The 18,883-nt window shown below is 42.6% G+C and overlaps 1 protein-coding gene across 1 annotated transcript in view; it reads right to left on the bottom strand.

Annotated features, from left to right (window-relative positions):
• Window positions 1-18,629, bottom strand: part of RASSF3 (Ras association domain family member 3) — a 148,581-nt gene extending 129,952 nt beyond the window's left edge. Inside the window, exons 1-2 of the mRNA XM_055579693.1 lie at window positions 18,478-18,629; window positions 4,697-4,821 (exon numbers count right to left, since the gene is read on the bottom strand). Coding sequence (XP_055435668.1) covers window positions 4,697-4,741 — 45 coding nt within the window. The 5' untranslated portion in view covers window positions 4,742-4,821; window positions 18,478-18,629. The remainder of the gene's footprint in view (window positions 1-4,696; window positions 4,822-18,477) is intronic.
• Between the last annotated feature and the right edge of the window lie 254 nt (window positions 18,630-18,883).

Here is an 18,883-nt window from a genome sequence, read left to right as displayed (position 1 = left end):
TGCCAGGCTTCCCTGTCCATCACCAACTCCCGGGGCTTACTCAAATTTATGTCCATTGAGTCAGTGATGTCATAGAACCATCTCATCCTCTGTCATCCCCTTCTCCTCCTGCCCTCAATCTTTCCCAGCATCAGGGTCTTTTCCAATGAGTCGGTTCTTCACATCAGGTGGCCAAAGTAGTGGAGTTTCAGCTTCAGCATCAGTTCTTCCAATGAACATTCAGGACTGATTTCCTTTAGGATGGGCTGGCTGAATCTCCTTGCAGTCCAAAAGACTCTCAAGAGTCTTCTCCAACACCACAGTTCAAAAGCATCAATTCTTCGGCATTCAGCTTTCTTTCAAGTCCAACTCTCACATCTATACATGACTACTGGAAAAATCATAGCTTTGACTAGACAGACCTTTGTTAGTAAAGTAATGTCTCTGCTTTTTAATATGCTGTCTAGGCTGGTCATAGCTTTTCCTCCAAAGAGCAATCGTCTTTTAATTTCATGGCTACAGACACTATCTGCAGTGATTTGGGAGCCCCCCAAAATAAAGTCTCTCACTGTTTCCATTGTTTCCCCATCTATTTGTCATGAAGTGATGGGACTGGATGCCATGATCTTAGTTTTCTGAATGTTGAGTTTTAAGCCAACTTTTTCACTCTCTTCTTTCACTTTCATCAAGAGGCTCTTTAGTTCTTCTTTGCTTTTTGCCATTAGGGTGGTGTCATCTGCGTATCTGAGGTTATTGATATTTCTTCCAGCAATCTTGATTCCAGCTTGTGCTTCTTCCAGTCCAGATTTCTCATGATGTCCTCTGCATATAAGTTAAATAAGCAGGGTGACAATATACAGCCTTGATATACTCCTTTCCCAATAGTCCCCACTTTGTGACAAATAGAGGGGAAGAAGTGGAAGCAGTTACAGATTTTATTTTCTTGAGCTCCAAAATCACTGCAGATGGTGAGTGCAGCCATGAAATTAAAAGACTCTTGCTCTTTGGGAAAAAAGCTATGACAAACCTCAACAGTGTATTAAAAAGCAGAGACATCATTTTGCTGACAAAGGTCCATATAGTCAAAGCTATGGTCTCTCTAGTAGTCATGTATGGATGTGAGAGTTGGACCACAAATAAGACTGAGCGCTGAAGAATTGATGCTTTCAAATTGTGGTGTTGGAGAAGACTCTTGAAAGTACCTTGGACTGCAAGAAGATCAAACCAGTCAATTCTAAAGGAAATCAATCCTGAATATTCAATGGGAAGACATTGTCGACCTGATGGGAAGAGCCGACTCATTGGAAAAGACCTGGATGCTGGGACAGATTGAGGGCGGGAGGAGAAGGGGCGCCAGAGGATGAGATGACTGGATGGCATCACCAACTCAGTGGATATGAGTTCGAGCAAACTCAGGGAGATAGTGAAGGACAGGGAAACCTGGCGTGCTGCAGGCCATGGGGTCACAAAGAGTCAGATACAACTTAGTGACTGAACAACAGATGGGGAGTAATTCAAAAACAGAGTGTATCATTTAAAATGCTGAAAACAAAGGAAACAAGACACAGCAACTTGAAGAATGACGCTGTGGCCTGTGGAAGCTAGAGCTGAAAGAGGAACAGACCACCTCTCCTCAGAGATTTTAATGATGGGCTGTTTTACTGAAGCCCTAAAAATTTTCTAGCATCGTTCATTCTTAAATCCCATCCTTACCTGCATCAGAAGCACAGGTGGTGGTGGGCTGCTGTACCCTACTTTTCTGCTAGTTCACTCAGACCTTCCGTTTCTTCCCTTACTTTGGGAAAAGATACACTTTCAGAGCCTCGAGGGACAAGTGGCTGTGAAGCCTACATCTTCTGTGTAACCCTTCTGAGAATAACCAGATATCAGGGGTAGGAGATCACAGAATCACTACTTCTCTGAGTCCTGACTTGACTAATTACAATTTTGGAAAACTGGAAGAGGTTCAGCCATTCAATCATTTCCCCAAGTCACTCACCAAATCTCAAACTTCTATGCAGTCTCCTGCACATTGTATTGTGTTCAAAATTTGTTGGTGGTGTTTTTTAAAGGCTTAGTCCCTTAAGATTTGGTGAGTAAGATGGAAAAATGATTGCGTGGTTGGGTCTATTCCATCCACCATCTTTCAAAGCCCTCAGCATATCAAAAATCAGTTGCAAGATAAGAGTGAAAGAATAATTGTATTGGTTCTGGGTCAAATTCTATAGCTTCTAGGTAATTTTGCTTGAAATAATTTTCTTAAGGGTCTCCACAGAATTGAAACCATTCTGAAGTTTATCTTTCTAGCAGTGGCCAAAGATTATAGCATCAGCTGACACACACTTCCAAAAGGTTAATATCCTGAGAGATTGTCAGAACTGAGAATCCTGTAAATGACTTTGAAACCATCGCATTGATCATTTAGCAGGTTTAAAACCCCTGAGAGGGAATTACCTGGAAGTCCAGTGGTTGTTAAGACTTATGTCTTCCAATGCAGGGGGTACCAGTTCGATCCCTGATCAGGGAACTAAGATCTCACATGCCTCACAGCCAAAAACAAAACAAAACAAAACAAAAACAATATTGCAACAAATTCAATAAAAAGTTTTAAAATGGTCCACATAAAAAACCCTTAAAAAAAAAAAAAACAACTCATGAGAAAAGCTAAATATAGTATCAAACCCCAATTCAAATCACAGGAATAGATTGGTTAGGTAGAATTTTAAAACAATGTATTATATTGGATATGCCTTATGAAAAGAAAAAATATTCAAAATTGAATTTAATTCTTATCATCTCCTGTGAAGTATACATTATCTCCTAGATGTATAGGCAGGAAATGATATGCTAGGGTGGTATTCCCAGTTGGGGGGCATTCTTACTTTAATATAGAGAAATTTTATACTTAGCCTGTTGGGAAGCCGTTTTTCACATCTTCTGCTTTGGCTCTATCCAGCAAACCAATTTGGAACTCCGCAGAACATCAACTTTTAAATCTTAAATTCTACAGTTTAAAAATAAGTGAATTAGGGACTTCCCTAGCGGTCCAGTGGTTAAGACTTTACCTTCCAATGCTGGGGTGCAGGTTTGATCCCTGGTTGGGGAGCTAAGATCTTACATGCTTTATGGCCAAAAACCCAAAAAATACAAAACAGAAACAATATTCCAACAAATTCAATAAAGACTTTAAAAATGGTCCCCCCCCCAAAAGAATTTTAATTAAACTAAAATCAAATATCAAATTACTTTATAATTATGTAAAGCTTTTAGAGCCACGTAGGATTGCTCAGTGTTACTTTTGAAAAATGTAAATAAGAAGTGTATGATTTATTCAGCACTGGTAGTTCAGGTACCTTTTAAGAGACTTCCTAAAGAATTTGTTTAAACCTTACACTTGAACTCTACTTTTTTTTTTTTTTTCAAGCCGAACAAGTATATATTTGTTCTCCCCAGAGCCTCTCACAATACCTCTATTATTCTCTCTGCTCACTCCAAAGTCATCCTATTAAATTACAAACTGCCTCCCTAATCCAAGCTTTTCTTTTGGAGATGAAGGCATTTTCTGAAATTAGTTTTAAAGCTGGTACAACTCTGCAGGAACTCCAATCGACTCCCGTTTTAAAAGTCCCATCAGTCCCTAGTTAAAATGAAGCCATCAGTTTGCCAGACAAGCTATTATTCATGCCCTTTACTGACTCCCCATTCATTCCTTATGCCCCTGCCAAGTGTAATTAAACTGAATAGAAATTTAACAGATGTGAGAGCCACACATGCTGAACAAACTCATCACAGCAGCTATGACTGCTCTGATCAAGAGTTAACTTTGTTAGGGGAAAAGCAAGTGGCAAAAATCACCTATCTGTTCTTTTGTGCTCAGCATTGGTCGGGGGCTGTACAGAATCTGTCTCTTGGCCCCAGACTGAATAATAACTTCAGACACGTGTAAAGGAAAGATGTATATCGTTGCCTGATTTCAGTAATCCTATTCAGACATGAAAATGAGCTCCCAGAAATCAACAAGACACTCAAGGATCATTTAATGCCACTGCCCCCAACTTTCTGGGGTGGGGAGGAAAGATGACTTTTAAAGAAAAGTCTTGAAAGGTCAGGAGAGAAGACGCTAGAAACAGTCAAGGTAGCAGAGGAGTAGGCTTCACTGCTGGGGGTACCCCCTTTCTTCTGGAAATCTCAACAAACCAGGGAAAACAGTAAGGAGGAAGGTCTGCCAGAAACCAGGCTGAGGACCTATCAAAAGTAGATCTCGACCAACTAGTTGGAGATCCTGGCTTTAACAGAACCAGTAAAAAATGATGGATTCCTGAATAGAGTGTTCATGCTGAGGCTCTTTATCAGGTGTAGAGACAACCAACACACTCATTCAAAGTTCAAGTCCCATTGTCAGTTGGCAGTGAGTACGCCTGTCAGCCAGACCTCATCCTAAACGTGCACTAACAATGGTACAGATTGACACCTTGCATCTTTTCCAAAATCTGTTGCATAAACTATTAGCACATTCTATCCTATTATTTCTAGGATCACAACCCACGGTTAAACTTCTGATGCAACAGAAGAAAGGAGTCACGGCAAAGGATAAACACGAGTTAGCACTTGTGAAGACACACAGGTAAGCCATGGGGGTAAGGAGCCCATTCTGTTGGCATTCAAGTGATGGCACAGCCCCCAGTTCGGAACACCGCAAGCGCTGTGTAGCACCTACCTGAGGGCTGTTTTGGCTTGAGTGTCTTACTTCACAAATGGGCATACCGCTTGGTAATTTCCCATTTTGTGGATAATCCAGATGTACCAGGTCTTGGCAGTAAGGATGGCATATGTATTTACCCTCTGAAAGAGAAAGTGCAGGAAGTTCTTGGTTAGAGGTACGTGAATCTCTGTCCATCTGATGGGCACAGGGAAATTGAAGCCTCCAAACCAAAACCCAGATTCTGATGTGGAGTAATGGAGACATGTGTTTGTGTAGGGCCTATTCATAGCGGTATGCTGAGCCATTTATAAAAACCTGGCCTTCGCTGAAATCCAAACATGATACCAGTGAATACATTTTACAAAGACAGATTAGACCACTATCAATGTCATTTTCACAATTTAAAAATTGAGATAAAATTCCCATAATATAAATTCACCACTTATGGCTTAAATAATTAAATATATATAAGACATGACACCATAAAACTCATAGAAGAGAACATAAGCAAAACATTCTCTGAAAATAGGCAAAACATAAATTGTAGCAATGTTTTCTTAGTTTAGTCTCCCAAGGCAATAGAAATAAAAGCAGAAATAAACAAATGGGACCTAAGCAAACTTACCAGTTTATGCACAGCAAAGGAAACCATCAACAAAATGAAAAGACAATCTACTGACTCAGAAAATATTTGCAAATGATGTCAGTAGACAAGGGCTTAATTTCCAAAATATACAAATAGCTCATAAAATCCAACAACAAAAAACAAACAACCCAACCAAAAAGTGGGCAGATCTAAAGAAACATTTCTCCAAAGAAGACATGGAGATGGCCATTGCAAACCAGAACTACAATGAGGTGTCACCTCACACAGGTCGGAACGGCCATCAGTAAAAGTCTAGTCTCCAGATAATAAATGCTGGAGAGGTTGTGGAGAAAAAGCAACAGTTTTCTTACTTTCTGATACTGTTGGTGGGAATGTAAATTGGTGCAGGCACTACGGAAAGCAATATGGAAGTTCCTCAAAAAACTAAGAACAGAGTTGCCATATGATCCAGCAATCTCACTCCTGGGCATATGCCCAGATACAGCTCTAATTTGAAAAGATACACGCATCCCTATGTTTATAGCAGCACTATCTACAATAACCAAGAAATGGAAATAACCTAAGCGTCCACTGATGGATGAATGGATAAAGAAAATGTGGTATAAAAATACATGGACTATTACTCAGTCATAAAAAAATAATGAAACGATGCCATTTGCAGCAACATGGTTGGATCTAGAGATGATCACACTAAGCCAAGTGAGTGAGAAACAGAAAGACAAATACCATGTTGTATCATTTATATCTGGAATCTAAAATACAATACAAATGAACATATGTACAAAAGAGAAACAGACGTGCATACACAGAGAACCGACTCGTGGTGGCCAGTGGAGGAGGGGGTGAAGCAGGGAAGGGCCGGGAGTCTGGGGTCAGCAGACACAAGCTGTTATGTATAGCATGGATGAACAAGGTCCTACTGTGTAGCACAGGGGACTGTATTCAACACGCTGTGGCACACTATTGATATAGTGGGAAAGAGTGTGAAAAAGAATATATATGTATAACAGAATCACTTTGCAAACACTCTGCTGTGTTTACTGTAACACAACATTGTAAATCAACTAGATGTCGATTAAAATTCACCATTTTAAAGAGTAGAGAGTTCAGGGAATTTCATGGAGTTCCAGGGGTTAGGCTTGGTGCTTTAAATGCTGAGGGCCCATGTTCAATCCCTGGTCAGGGAATTATGATCCCATAAGCTGCATGGTGTGGCCAAAAAAATAAATACAAATTAAAAAATAAAATTAAATGATTTTTAGTATAATCATAACATTGCACAGTAGTCACTGTTATCTAATTCCAGAACATTTCCGTCATCCCAAGAACAAGTCCTCTGCCTGTTAGCAGCCACTGCCCATTTCCTTCTTCCTCTAGCCCCTGGAAATCACTAATCTACTTTCTGTTCCTACAGATTTGTCTATTTTGGACATTTTGTTTTGACAGGATCATATAACACGTGGCCTTTTGTGTTTAGCTCCTTCCAAGGTCTATCCATATTGTAGCGGGTATCAGAACATTCCTTATTGTTGAATATTTCACTGGCTGGAAGCGCCACATTTTATCTATTCATCACTTGATGGACATCGGATTGTTTCCATTCCTAGGAGAGGAACTGCCGGGATATATGGTAGTTCTGTATAAGTTTCTGAGGAACTCCCAAACTGTTTTCCAATGTAAATCTCTCTAAAAGGTCTCTTTCAGCCAGATCACAACACATGGATAAGAACTTCTATATCTCTACTCACCAGCTAATAGACTTCTCTAAACAGTAGTCTAGTAATGAAACCCATCCAAGAGGCATCTTACATTATGAAATACTTAAGGGGCCTTATTATGAAATAACTTTCTCTGTGAAAGTGGTGTCCAGGCAAGAAGAACCTAGAGGAAAACATTGAGTGGGGCTCTACAGGTAGTTCTTCTAGCCAAGGATACAGCAGCCTGCATCATCATTATAAAAAATGTTTTGTGTGCTGATGCCAGGATTAAACCTACTGGAGGGTAACAGGGACCTAGCTTTCTTAATGGCATCCAGAGGTGACCTAGAAGCCACAGTCTCTAGAGTCAGAGTCAACTAATCTGCAGGGACTTACTCTGCATGCTTGTCCACATTCTTATAGCCGTGCAACAAATGTTCATGCCTACTTCATTCCCCAGGCCTGTTGGGCAGTTCAGTATGCAGTCATAGAGGACCCGTCTTGGCCCTCGGTGTGAGAAACGGATAAGAAATGAACTACACGACACAGTGTGGCAAATGCAACAACAGTAAGGCGTGGGGGCTCAGGAGAGACGCCCAAGTCAGCCTTTGAGAGCCAGGGAAAGCTCCCAGAGGAGGTGCTACTTGAGGTGATGTAGCCTAGGAATTAGGCAGTTGGCACTGGAGGAGGTGAGAGAGAACAATTCAAGCAGAAGCAGCATCATATCTGTGCAAGTGATGCAGGCTGGACAGAGAAAGTGCTGCTGGCCCTGGGACTACTTTTAGGAAAGCTGTGAGGTGGGATGAATTCAGGAGCAGGAAATCCTGAAAAACCAAACCAGAGGAAAACAACAGAAATATTTTAAAGGACAAGTGTGATAAAATCAGGTCTATATTGTTAAAAAAAAATCCTTCTGGTAGCAGTATGGAGACTGGAAGGGGAACCGGCAGGATTAAAGAAAGGAGATGGATTAAAAATTCAGACCATCAATTTATATAATTCCTATGGTGACATCTTTACACTGTTTTGAACTCACTCTGCTGTCATTAAAAAAAGAGAGACAGAGAGAGAGAGGAAATTGAACATATGTCTCTAATGTATGCAGGGTAAGCAATATATTTATTTATTATTGTATACATAAATTACTGCATTAATACATTACATATACAATAAAATGTATAAAATAGAAAAATTTAAGGATAATACTGATAGAACGTCTATTATCTTCTCAGTCTCTAGGGGTTCATCTTGCACACTGGCAGGTACTCATAGTATTGCCTAGATGCCTGTCTTGGCCTCCCTCTGGCCACACTCTCCCTATGGAACTCACAGGACACGCCCACCTAGAACCAACATGGCCAGCTTCTGGGTATCACTCGCTGGGTACCGAGGACTCCGAGTTTCTCTGCCCAAATGGTCTCCAGCCTGCTCCCAGGGCCCATGCAGTCTTCTTGCCTGGGTCCTCCTTCAACAGGAGATGCCAGTCAGGAGCAGTAGTGTTGGTTGGGGTTGGACAGGGGCCCTCGTGCAAGGCCTTTTGTGCCACAGGACAGAACGGAGGGCTGAAGAGGAGGAGGGGTGGGCTGCAGACTGAGGTCGCAGATTTTAGGAGCGTGAGAACTGGCCTGTGAGCTAACTCTGTTTTGGAGACTGCTGTGCTACAGAAATGAACTCACTGTAAGGAAGCTGGCTCTGTCATCACCCAGTGAGAACCAGAGAACATTTTCAGCTAGAAAATTAGCACACACATGGTGCTGGTGAGAATGCTGAGAATTTGATACTTTCAAGCAGTGTTGGCAGGAGTCCGAACTGAAACCGCCTTTTTGGGGAGGCAATTTGTGAACATATATATCAAAAATCTTCAGACTGGACTAACACTTTCACCCAATAACACTGCTTCTAAGAACTTACCCTATGGAAATAATCATGATGTGAGGAAAAGACTTATGATGCGGGATCTTCACTGTAATGGTAGAAATGCGGAAGCAATGGGAAGTCAGTTACTACGTTACATCCATGTGATGGAATACTGTGACATGATCAATAAGTGATGTTGGAGAATAACATTCACTGGCATGAGAAACTGTTAAATGATACAGTCAAATGACTAAGGAGAATCTGTGTTATGATTCAGTGTTTAAAATATATATGCATAGAAAAAAGGTAAGGCTATATGTCAATTACCAATTATAGGGGTTTATTTTTTATTTGTGCTTTTTTACATTTTATACAGAGTTCATCTAATTCTTTTTGTAATCAGAAACAAATTACTTATAATATTCATAATGGTGAGAGTATCATAATGGTGAGAGTATCATAATGGTGGGAAATGGCATTGATCTCAACTAAAAGGGATGAAGATGGAAAGTCAGATTTTAGAGATGCCTAAAGGTTAGTCTCATGGTATAAATTGTGTTCTCCCCAAATTCCTTTGTTGAAGACTAACCTCATATCTCAGAATATGATTATATTTGGAGATAGTGCCTTTAAAGAAGTAATTAAGATAAAATGAGGTTACATGGGTGGACTCTGATGAAATATGACTGGTGTTCTTATAAGAAAAGTATATGAAGGCTTCCCTGGTGGTTCAGCAGTAAAGAATCTGCCTGACAATGCTGGAGACCCGAGTTTGATCCCTGACCTGGGAAGATCCCACATGTTGAGTAGCAACTAAGCCTGTGCACCAGAATGACTGAGTCTGTGCTCTAGAGCCTGGGAACTGCAATTATTGAGCCCACACGTGCAGCTACGGAAGCCTGTGGACTCTAGAGCCTGTGCTCCACCACAAGAGAAGCCACCGTAATGACAAGCCCAAGCCCTGCCACCAACAGTAGCCCCTGCTCGCTGAAAAAAGCCCATTCAGCAACAAAGACCCAGCACAGCCAAAGATAAATATACAATTAAAAAAAAAGTGTATTAGGACACAGGCCACACAGAGCCCAAGGAGCAACCACGTGAGGACAGAGAGAAGGCGTCCACCTGCTAGCCAAAAGGAGAGGCCTACGAGAAACCAGACCTGCCAACACCTTGATCTCAGACATTCAGCCTCCAGAACTGTGAGACAATCAAGTCCTGGTGTTTAAGCTGTCCAGTCTGTGGTGTTTCGTTACGGCAGCCCTAGCGAACAATGCAGCTAGTCTTGTCAGGGTGTTGATTCGGAGAAAGAGGACTGACTCTAAGATGAGACCCTCAGGTGATGTCTGCCACAGGGTAAGGACACCGGTGGAAAAGATGAATGGCTGAGCTCTAGGCAGTTTGAGATCCAGGTGCCAGTGGATTATGAAGGAGGATGTCCAGCTGGTAGCTGGGTGAGTGAGTCTGCAGTTCAGGAGGGAGCGCTGAGATGGGGTCAGAGATGGGGAGTCACTTATCTTATTCAGATGTATGGCAAGGTCTGGGTTATGGCTGAGAGCCGTCTGAGAGGGAGAGTGGCCTACTGGAAAGAGTGTAGTTTGTTGGTTAGACCGTTTGGATTTGAACTCTGCCTCTGCCTCTTACTTACTGTAAAGCTCTGCACAAGTTATTAGCCCACTCTGAAGCTCAAGTGACCCTCTGTGAGCAGAGGGCATCTTGGAGCCTCACCATGCTCCCGTGAGCCTTCAAATGATGTAGCACGTTAAGTCCGGGAATGCTCTTGAATAGGAGCTCACACAAAGTGGCAGCTGTTCCTACCGTAGTAAGAACTAGGATGAGGGAAGCTCACTGATGCTGAAGGGGGTGCTGTGAGGAAGACTGAGAAGTAAAATTCTAAGAGGCGAGATGAGAAAGATGCAAGGCTGTGGAAAAGGAAGTCAAGACAGGAGAAAGTTTCAGGAAAACAGTTGGTCAGCCCTGGCACATGTCACAGAGAAGCGAACAAGACCAGCACAGAGCATAGTGCAAAGATGCACTCCATCCCTTACTCCATGGTTTTCCTCTCCCAGGTGTGCACCACCTTATTTTTTTTAAGAGCTCCATGGCTCTCCTTTCTTACCTGAGAACTGGACTGACACTATTATTTATATGTGTTGATGTTCTAATAAACCCAATATAGGCCAACTGAATTAGAGAGATGTGTGATAGTCAAATATTCTACAAGCTATTCAAGGTTTACTAAGGATATTAGGAAACATACTCTCTTTTGATGTATTTTTGTCCGTCATTCATAATTAATTTTAATCTCTTTCACTGTCATGTCAAGCCTACAGCAGGCCCACTATTTCCTTTTATGAAAAGCATACTTCAAAAAAGAGAAAGCAAAACCCAATTTGGGAAAGTTTTATCTACTTCTTGTAAACAAAGGTTTAATGGGATGGGGATACTTTTATGAGGAAGCACTGTTTTACAAGACTAAAAGGAACTTTGGAAGGCTATCTACCAAATTTCATCTATACTAAAGGCACTTTTTAAAAACATGTAAACATCTCTGAAGTGAACTGTCTTACAATGAATGATGTATCATCTAATTGACAACATTTTCCTTTCCTTTTCTCAAGGTTTTTTTCTTTTTTTTTAATCAGTTTAAATTTATTTCCTTACTGACTGCTCCACTTGGCATGCGGGATTTAGTTCCCTGACCAGGGATTGAGCCCATGACGCCTGCAGTGGAAGCACGGAGTCTTAACCACCGGACCACCAGGGAAGTCCAGCATTTTCCTTTCTTTGTGGTTCATAAAGCATCACAACTGATAGTGTCTTAGATATGATCAAACACGACAATGATTTGCCTGAGGACCAGGCAAGCAATTCTAGAAACACAACCGCTTATTGGTTTTGTAAGAACCTCTAGACAATAGTAATGATACGGTGTGTGGCAGACACACAGCCCTGGCAACCTTTTCCATTGCTTAGCATTAAGACCAGCATCTTGCTACTCACGCAAGAAACAAGACAGCTGATGGCTTAAAACCAGGTAGAATTCCTCTCTGGGTCCATGCCAGCCCCCGTCACCTTCTCACTCTAAATACACACAGCAGCGCCGCCTCCTGCTCCCCCACAGCCTTGCAGAGGCCTTTATAGCCTCAGGATGGGTACTCTATCCATCACTGGCAAGAGAAAAGTGGGAGGTACCCCTCTTTTACTTATTCTCTGTTAAACCCTCATTTCGATTTTGTTGCCAATGAAGATCTACTGACAGCTGAAGCTATTAGAAACTCTCCTGATCATACCGGTGCCCCGATCACCAGATAGCTCCCATCACCCCCTGTCTACACCGTGAGCCCAAAGGCAATTTCTGTTGCTCATCAAGAAAGATTTGGGAGCTGAGGACTAACCCCTGGAGGTCCTTGAATCCTTTTAGGAAGAATCTAGCCAGCAAAACACATGTCTTTGATATTTATAACTGGTCAAAATAATGCTGGAGTTACTGCTCCATCTGTTACGGAAAATTAAGCCTCTGAGCTGTCCCGTAACAGAAAGAAGCTGCAGGGCTTTGCTGTCACCACCCTTTGTTTAACTCATGCAACGTTTGAAAGCACATTGGTCTACAAGAAAATAAAGCTTACTTGTGAGCTGGCTTATAAAAGAACTCAGATGACAAGAAACCCAAACAGCAGTCCCCATTGAAGCTTTTATCCCCAGCCCTGAAGGCCAGCTGGGTCCTTCTGCAACATCAAAGGCACGAACGACTGAACCAATGTCAAGACGGTCCTCCCAGTGGCCCGGGTGCCGTCAGATTGTCAGAAGCCAGGGGAACCTACCGGGTATGTGGGTTTTCTTCACCTGAAAGTTGATTTTGCCTGAGAGCTTATAAATCGCCGTTCCCATCTCCAAGCCCTGGCTCCGTGTGCAGCAGAGAGACAGCTGAGGGTGACAGGCTGAGTGGGTCAGCTTCTGCTGACCTATGGGACTCAGAGCCCACCAGGCGGCCAGGCCTCCTTCCACTCCCTGGCTTCACGTATTTTTCCAACTGGCCACCAGTGTGCTCAGCAGCCCTGTTCATCAGGGCTGTCAAACTCTCACAGCCAGGTCTATAAATCAGGCCAGAAGAGGGCAAGGGTTTCCCAGTCCACAGTCTTATCTGGAGATGCCTGTATTGTGGTTAGGAAGGCCTCTGGACACACATGGTCGAGGTGAGCTGTGTGGCTTTGGGCAATTTATTTGACCTCTCTGTGCCTCCATTACATCTTCTGTAAGATAGTCCCCACTGCACTGACTTTTGATATGGACTTAAAGGACTTCCTGGGTGGTCCAGTGGTTAAGATCCCCCCCTTCAAATATAAGGGGCATGGGTTCAATCCCTGGTTGGGGAACTAAGATCCCACATGCAGAGTGGTGTAGCAAAACAAGAAAAAACTGCTTAGAATGATGTCCAGCATCGAGGTAAGCCTCTCCAGACAGTTACCCACTGATGCTATAATTGTTGTTGAAGGAAGCCCTGTGCTTTTCCTATTAAGAAAATATGCATTTATGAGCACGGCTGTTAATTGATTGGGTAACAGGTTTTATCGACTTCCAAGGATACTAGGAAAGTATCATACACTAAGTCAGGTCACGAGTCCCACTGTTTGGGGAAAAGGAACCCCTTACAACAGCAGTCAAGAATTAGGAGAAGTAAGGCTGCCTTCTTCAAGCAGGTCCGTCAGTGAGATTGTTTTATCTTTGTACTGAAAACCCGAAGTTCCCGAGCATGAACTGCTGTTGAGTGTCGCTCTTGCCTCCTGGGAGAACTGGAAGCTTCTCTCCCGAGTGGCTGTGCTCTTCTGTCCCTGATCACCCCCTGTTGTCACCTTTGAAGCATTTTTATCCCTTGGTTAAACTCTGGGGTTAGTCCTGTGAGGATGGTGGTAGCCTTGCTTCACTTTTCTGGTGCCTGGAGGCAGAGAGAGGAGTTGATTTCACCAAAGGCAGATCTCATAGAAGGAAGTGGTCAGGATTTGGTACAAAACCCTCAGCAGCCCCAAAATAGCCTTTCTTATTCCTCAGCTGGCTCTGTCATTTACCGTGTGTGATCTGGGTTCTCAGTTTTCGCATCTGTAAAACAAAGGGGCGCTTCTAGATGACCTGTGAGGTCTCCGTAGTTCTGATTTCCTCTGAGTTGGAGTTTGCACAAACAGGGAGTGAGGGGTGCTGTGGAATCCTCATAAAGGTAAAGGCTAATATGGCTCATCTTCCTGAAGCATCAACATTACTTTTTACATTAAAATAAAACTGGGAGTGTGATGGAATGCAGTTCAAAATTTCCAAGTATTTTTCAAGGAAAAAGTGAGATTTTAAATATGTTCACTTTTTCAATGGAAAAAGTAGTGATGATGGTTGAACATTGTGAATTAATGCCACCCAATTGTATATGTAAAAATGGTTAAAATAGCAATATTTCTGTTATATATATATTTACCACAGTAAAATAAAACAATATTTGAGTAGAGAGTCCAGAAATAAACCCACACGTATTTGGTCAACTGATTTTCAACGAAGAACAAAATTCAGTGGAGAAAGGGTAATCTTTTTAACAAATGGTGCTGGGGCAATTGGACATGCATATGTTTTTTGCATATTTTAAAATAAACTTCATATCTCTCATGATGTATAAGAATTTATTCAAAATGTATCACAGATCTAAATGTGAGGCCTAAAGCTATACAATTTCTAGAAGAACACATAGGAGGAAATCTTTATGACTTTGGGTTAAGCAATGATTTCTTAGATAAGACACCAAAAGTGTAATTAATAAAAGAAAAATTGCAAATCAGATTTTATCAAAATTAAGAGCCTCTTCTCTTCAAAAGACACTGTCAAGAGAATGAAAGACAGAGTCAATATTTGCAAATCTGATACAGAAAAATACAATGAATCTCAAAACTTAACATTCAGAAAGTAAACAGTCAATATAAAAAATGGACCAGGACTTCCTTGGTGGTCCAGTGATCAAGAATCCACCTGCCAGTGCAGGGGACATGGGTTCGATCCCTGATCCGGGAGGATTCCACATGTCAAAAGGTGACTAAGCCTCTGTGCCACAACTCCTGGGCCCGTGCTCTGAGCCCGTGAGCCGCCACAAGAGAAGCCCACACGCCCACAGCTAGAGCTCAGCCCCCACTCACCACAGCTAGAGAAGCCCATGCACAGCAATGAAGACCAGCACAGTCAAGAGTAAACAAACAATAAAAAATACATTTTAAAAAATGGGCCAAAGATTTGAACAGACTTCATCAAAAAAACAGAAGACACACAGGCAAATAAGTACATGAAAAGAGGCTAGATATTATTAGTCATTAGAGAAATGCGAGTTAAAAGCACAATGCGATGCTGCTAGACACCTGCTAGAATGGCTAAAACAGCAAAGTGACCATAGCACATCCTGGGGAGGACCTACTGGAACCCTGTCTCACATGCTGCTGATGCAGATGTAAAGTGGTAGGACTACTTTGGAAGAATGTTTGGACAGTGTCTTAAAAAATTAAATGTACAGCTACCATATGACCCAGCCATACCACTCCTATGTATTTACCCAAGAGGAAGGGAAGGGTTTGTCCATACAAAGACTTGTCCACAAATATCACAGCAGCATTACTTTTTAATAGTCCTAAACTGGGAAAGAAGGCAATGGCACCCCACTCCAGTACTCTTGCCTGGAAAATCCCATGGACGGAGGAGCCTGGAAGGCTGCAGCCCATGGGGTTGCTGAGGGTCAGACATGACTGAGCGACTTCACTTTCACTTTTCGCTTTCATGCATTGGAGAAGGAAAGGGCAACCCACTCCAGTGTTCTTGCCTGGAGAAACCCAGGGATGGGGGAGCCTGGTGGGCTGCCGCCTATGGGGTCGCACAGAGTCAGACACGACTGAAGCGCCTTAGCAGCAAACTGGGAAAGAACTCAAATGTCCATGAGCAGATTAATAAACAAATTATGGCACATTTAAATACTATTCAGTGATTTTTTAAAAGGAACTATTTTGATATACACAACAATATAAATGAATTTCAAAATAATTATAGTGAGTGAAAGAAGCCAGACCAAAAAAAAAGAGTACATGTTGTAAGAATCCATTTACAGAATATTCCAGAAAGTGCAAACTAATGTACAGCAACAGAAAGTGGATGAGGGGTTATGTGGTGGGGGCAGGAGGGGTTAAAGGGAAGGATGATAAAGGCGCATGAGGGGGTTTTGGGGAGTGATGGATGTGTTCATTATCTTGACTGTGGTGACTCCCAAGTTATGGGATTAAGCTCTTTAGATGGGAGTGGCTTGGCAGAAAAGGGTATAGGGTCCCAGGTAGCAGGGCATGTGCATAGTACTTGAATGGAAATGTCTCACCCAGCTTGATTGCCATAAGATACAAAAATTGAGTCCCTTGAGATTTATCTCTTCTCTTGTCATAGCAACAATTCAAATGAATAATCTGTTGGTTAGGCTTCCCTGTATTCTTGCAGACAAATGATACTGCCTGTAAGTGCAAGGATACATTAGATTCAGGTGTGGCTGGATCCACAGGCTCAAACGAGACCATTGGCCCTTGCTCTACCTCCATCTCTTCATTCTCCGGTCTGTGATGGCTCCATCTTCAAGAAGGTCTTCTCTCAGGGCGGCAAGATGACTGTCAGCAGCTCCTGGTGTGCATCTAGCAGACAGAGTGCTTCTGGATTTCCTAAGTTCCATCGAAAGATCCAGGACTGACTCTGGTTGGATGGACTTACATGTCTATGTCTAGGTGTTAAACAATGCTGTCTGGCCAGGCTTGGGTCATGTGTTCACCCTTGGATCAACTCCAAGTAGGAAATGAATGGTTTCTCAACGAAAACCAGAGACCCACTGCACCTTCAACATGAACCCCTGCAAAGAACTACCAATTAGCTTAACATGGTGCTTAATTGCACTCCCTGAAAGCTTGACTGTGGGGGAGTAGCTGCATTCTGTATTAAAGATACATAGAATTATGAACTCACTTGATCAGGAAAGACACTAAAGTTCTGACCACTCGGTGTAGCAGGTTTTCTATACCTTATTCCTTTCAAGCTCTGACTTCAAGGCTAATTGTATTTCTTTGCATATGATCATTCAGTTTAGGAAAACACACAAGAGACTTCCCTGGTGATCCAGTGATTAAGAATCCACCTTCCAGTGTTGGAGACGTGGGTTTGATCCCTGGTCAGTGAACTAAGATCCCACATGCATGGGGCAACTAAGCCACAACTAGAGAAGCCTGTATGCGCAACAAAGACCCAGCACAGCCAAAAAAAAAAAAAAAAAGGAAAAAAGAAAAGCACCCCACCCCTGCCATATTAAGCATTTTCTCTGCCGCTGCTAAGTCACTTCAGTCGTGTCCGACTCGATGCAACCCCATAGACGACAGCCCACCAGGCTCTCCTGTCCCTGGGATTCTCCAGGCAAGAACACTGGGGTGGGTTGCCATTTCCTTCTCCAATGCATGAAAGTGAAAAGTGAAAGGGAAGTTGCTCAGTCGTATCCGATTCTTAGCGACCCCATGGACTGCAGCCCACCAGGCTCCTCCGTCCATGGGATTTTCTAGGCAAGAGTACTGGAGTGGGGTGCCATTGCCTTCTCCAAGCATTTTCTCTAAATGGTACTTAAAATTTCCAACAATCCTATGAGAATATTGCAGACTGAGGTCCAGAAAGGTTAAGTAACTTAGGTGAGGTCAAGCTTGTGAGGGGGAGGAGAGCCTGCCCTGGCTGCCCCTCTGCAGGTGGAGGCCTGTCTGCCCCATTACCAGGAGCCCTAGCTGCACAGGTCAGTCCCAGAAGCTTGGCTTCTCAGCCTCACCTGTCTTGTGTGTTGTTCTCCAACACCCGCTTAGAGGCTATTAGGGATAAAATTAGATGAACCTGCACTTTCAATGTCTTCTCAAGGCTAAAGAAAGCTTTCCTTTGTAGCCAATTTAATGTATAAGGGTATTTTCTGTTTACTGACATCAGACTTAGGAAGGAGTGTTCTATTTTCGGTACATTTCAATGTATCTTTTAAGAACACTGTATAACCACCAGGTTGATGTGAAGGAAGGAGCATTGCCCTAGTTAGGAGACCTGAATTCCTCTAGTTCTGCCTTTGCCCACCACTCCCTGTATAACTTTTGAAAATCCACTTAACCAGAGTCTCAGTTTCATGAACTGAAGTTGGATTTGATCAGGGTTTCCCGCTGGTAGTAGGTAGACTTACCATGGTGGTACCTGAAATGCACAGTTTACATTTTCCTGAATCATATACACATTTTAATGTGTAAAAATATAATAGTACACCAAGCCAATTATTTTCCAGGTTATTTCTTCTTAGGACGATGCTAAGTAAAATGGGTATATTATTTAGTAATATATATATATGTATTAAGTGAATTCTAGTAGAGGCTTATGCAAATATGGCAAAAATTGCAACAATGGCCTATGAATGATGGAAGTTTAGGAATTCCTGGATTGGGAAATGGAGCTACAATTTACTGAGCCAGGAACCTGGCACTTTGTAAGCATTAATTCTTAATATCCTAAGAAGTACTGTTATTATCATCTTTATATTATCAAAGAAGATGCTGTGGCAGAGAGAGGGGAAGTTGCTTTCTTACCAATATGTGGCCAAGCCAGGCTCTGACCTCAACCAAGTTCTTGGTCCTTGTGCTCTGATGGCGACCGTGGACGGCAGTGCAGTGTGGAGGATATACTGAGACCCGAATGCAGGGGTGTGTAATTCAGTAGGCCCGGGATGAAGGCAGCATGAGCACCACCTGGGGAGCTTGTTAAAGCTGCAGCGTCACAGCCCCTCCCCCAGGAGTACGGGTCCTTAGGCTGGAGGTTTGGGAGGCAAAGTTTTAACAATCACCCCTGGACGTTCTGAAGTAAGAGGACCTGTGGTCTCACACTGAGAAGTGGCTGTGGTCCTCAGAATAATTAGAATAATGAGTAGCTGTGGGGGGATGAGGTCACTACTGACCTCCCTCCCTCCCTTGTTCACCTGGCTTGTCATATTTGCGG

Source organism: Bubalus kerabau, chromosome 1 (genome assembly GCF_029407905.1).
Source record: "Bubalus kerabau isolate K-KA32 ecotype Philippines breed swamp buffalo chromosome 1, PCC_UOA_SB_1v2, whole genome shotgun sequence".
NCBI lineage: Eukaryota > Metazoa > Chordata > Mammalia > Artiodactyla > Bovidae > Bubalus > Bubalus kerabau.
The sequence above is the reverse complement of the archived record's forward strand: the minus strand, read 5'-3'. Positions and strand labels throughout refer to the sequence as shown.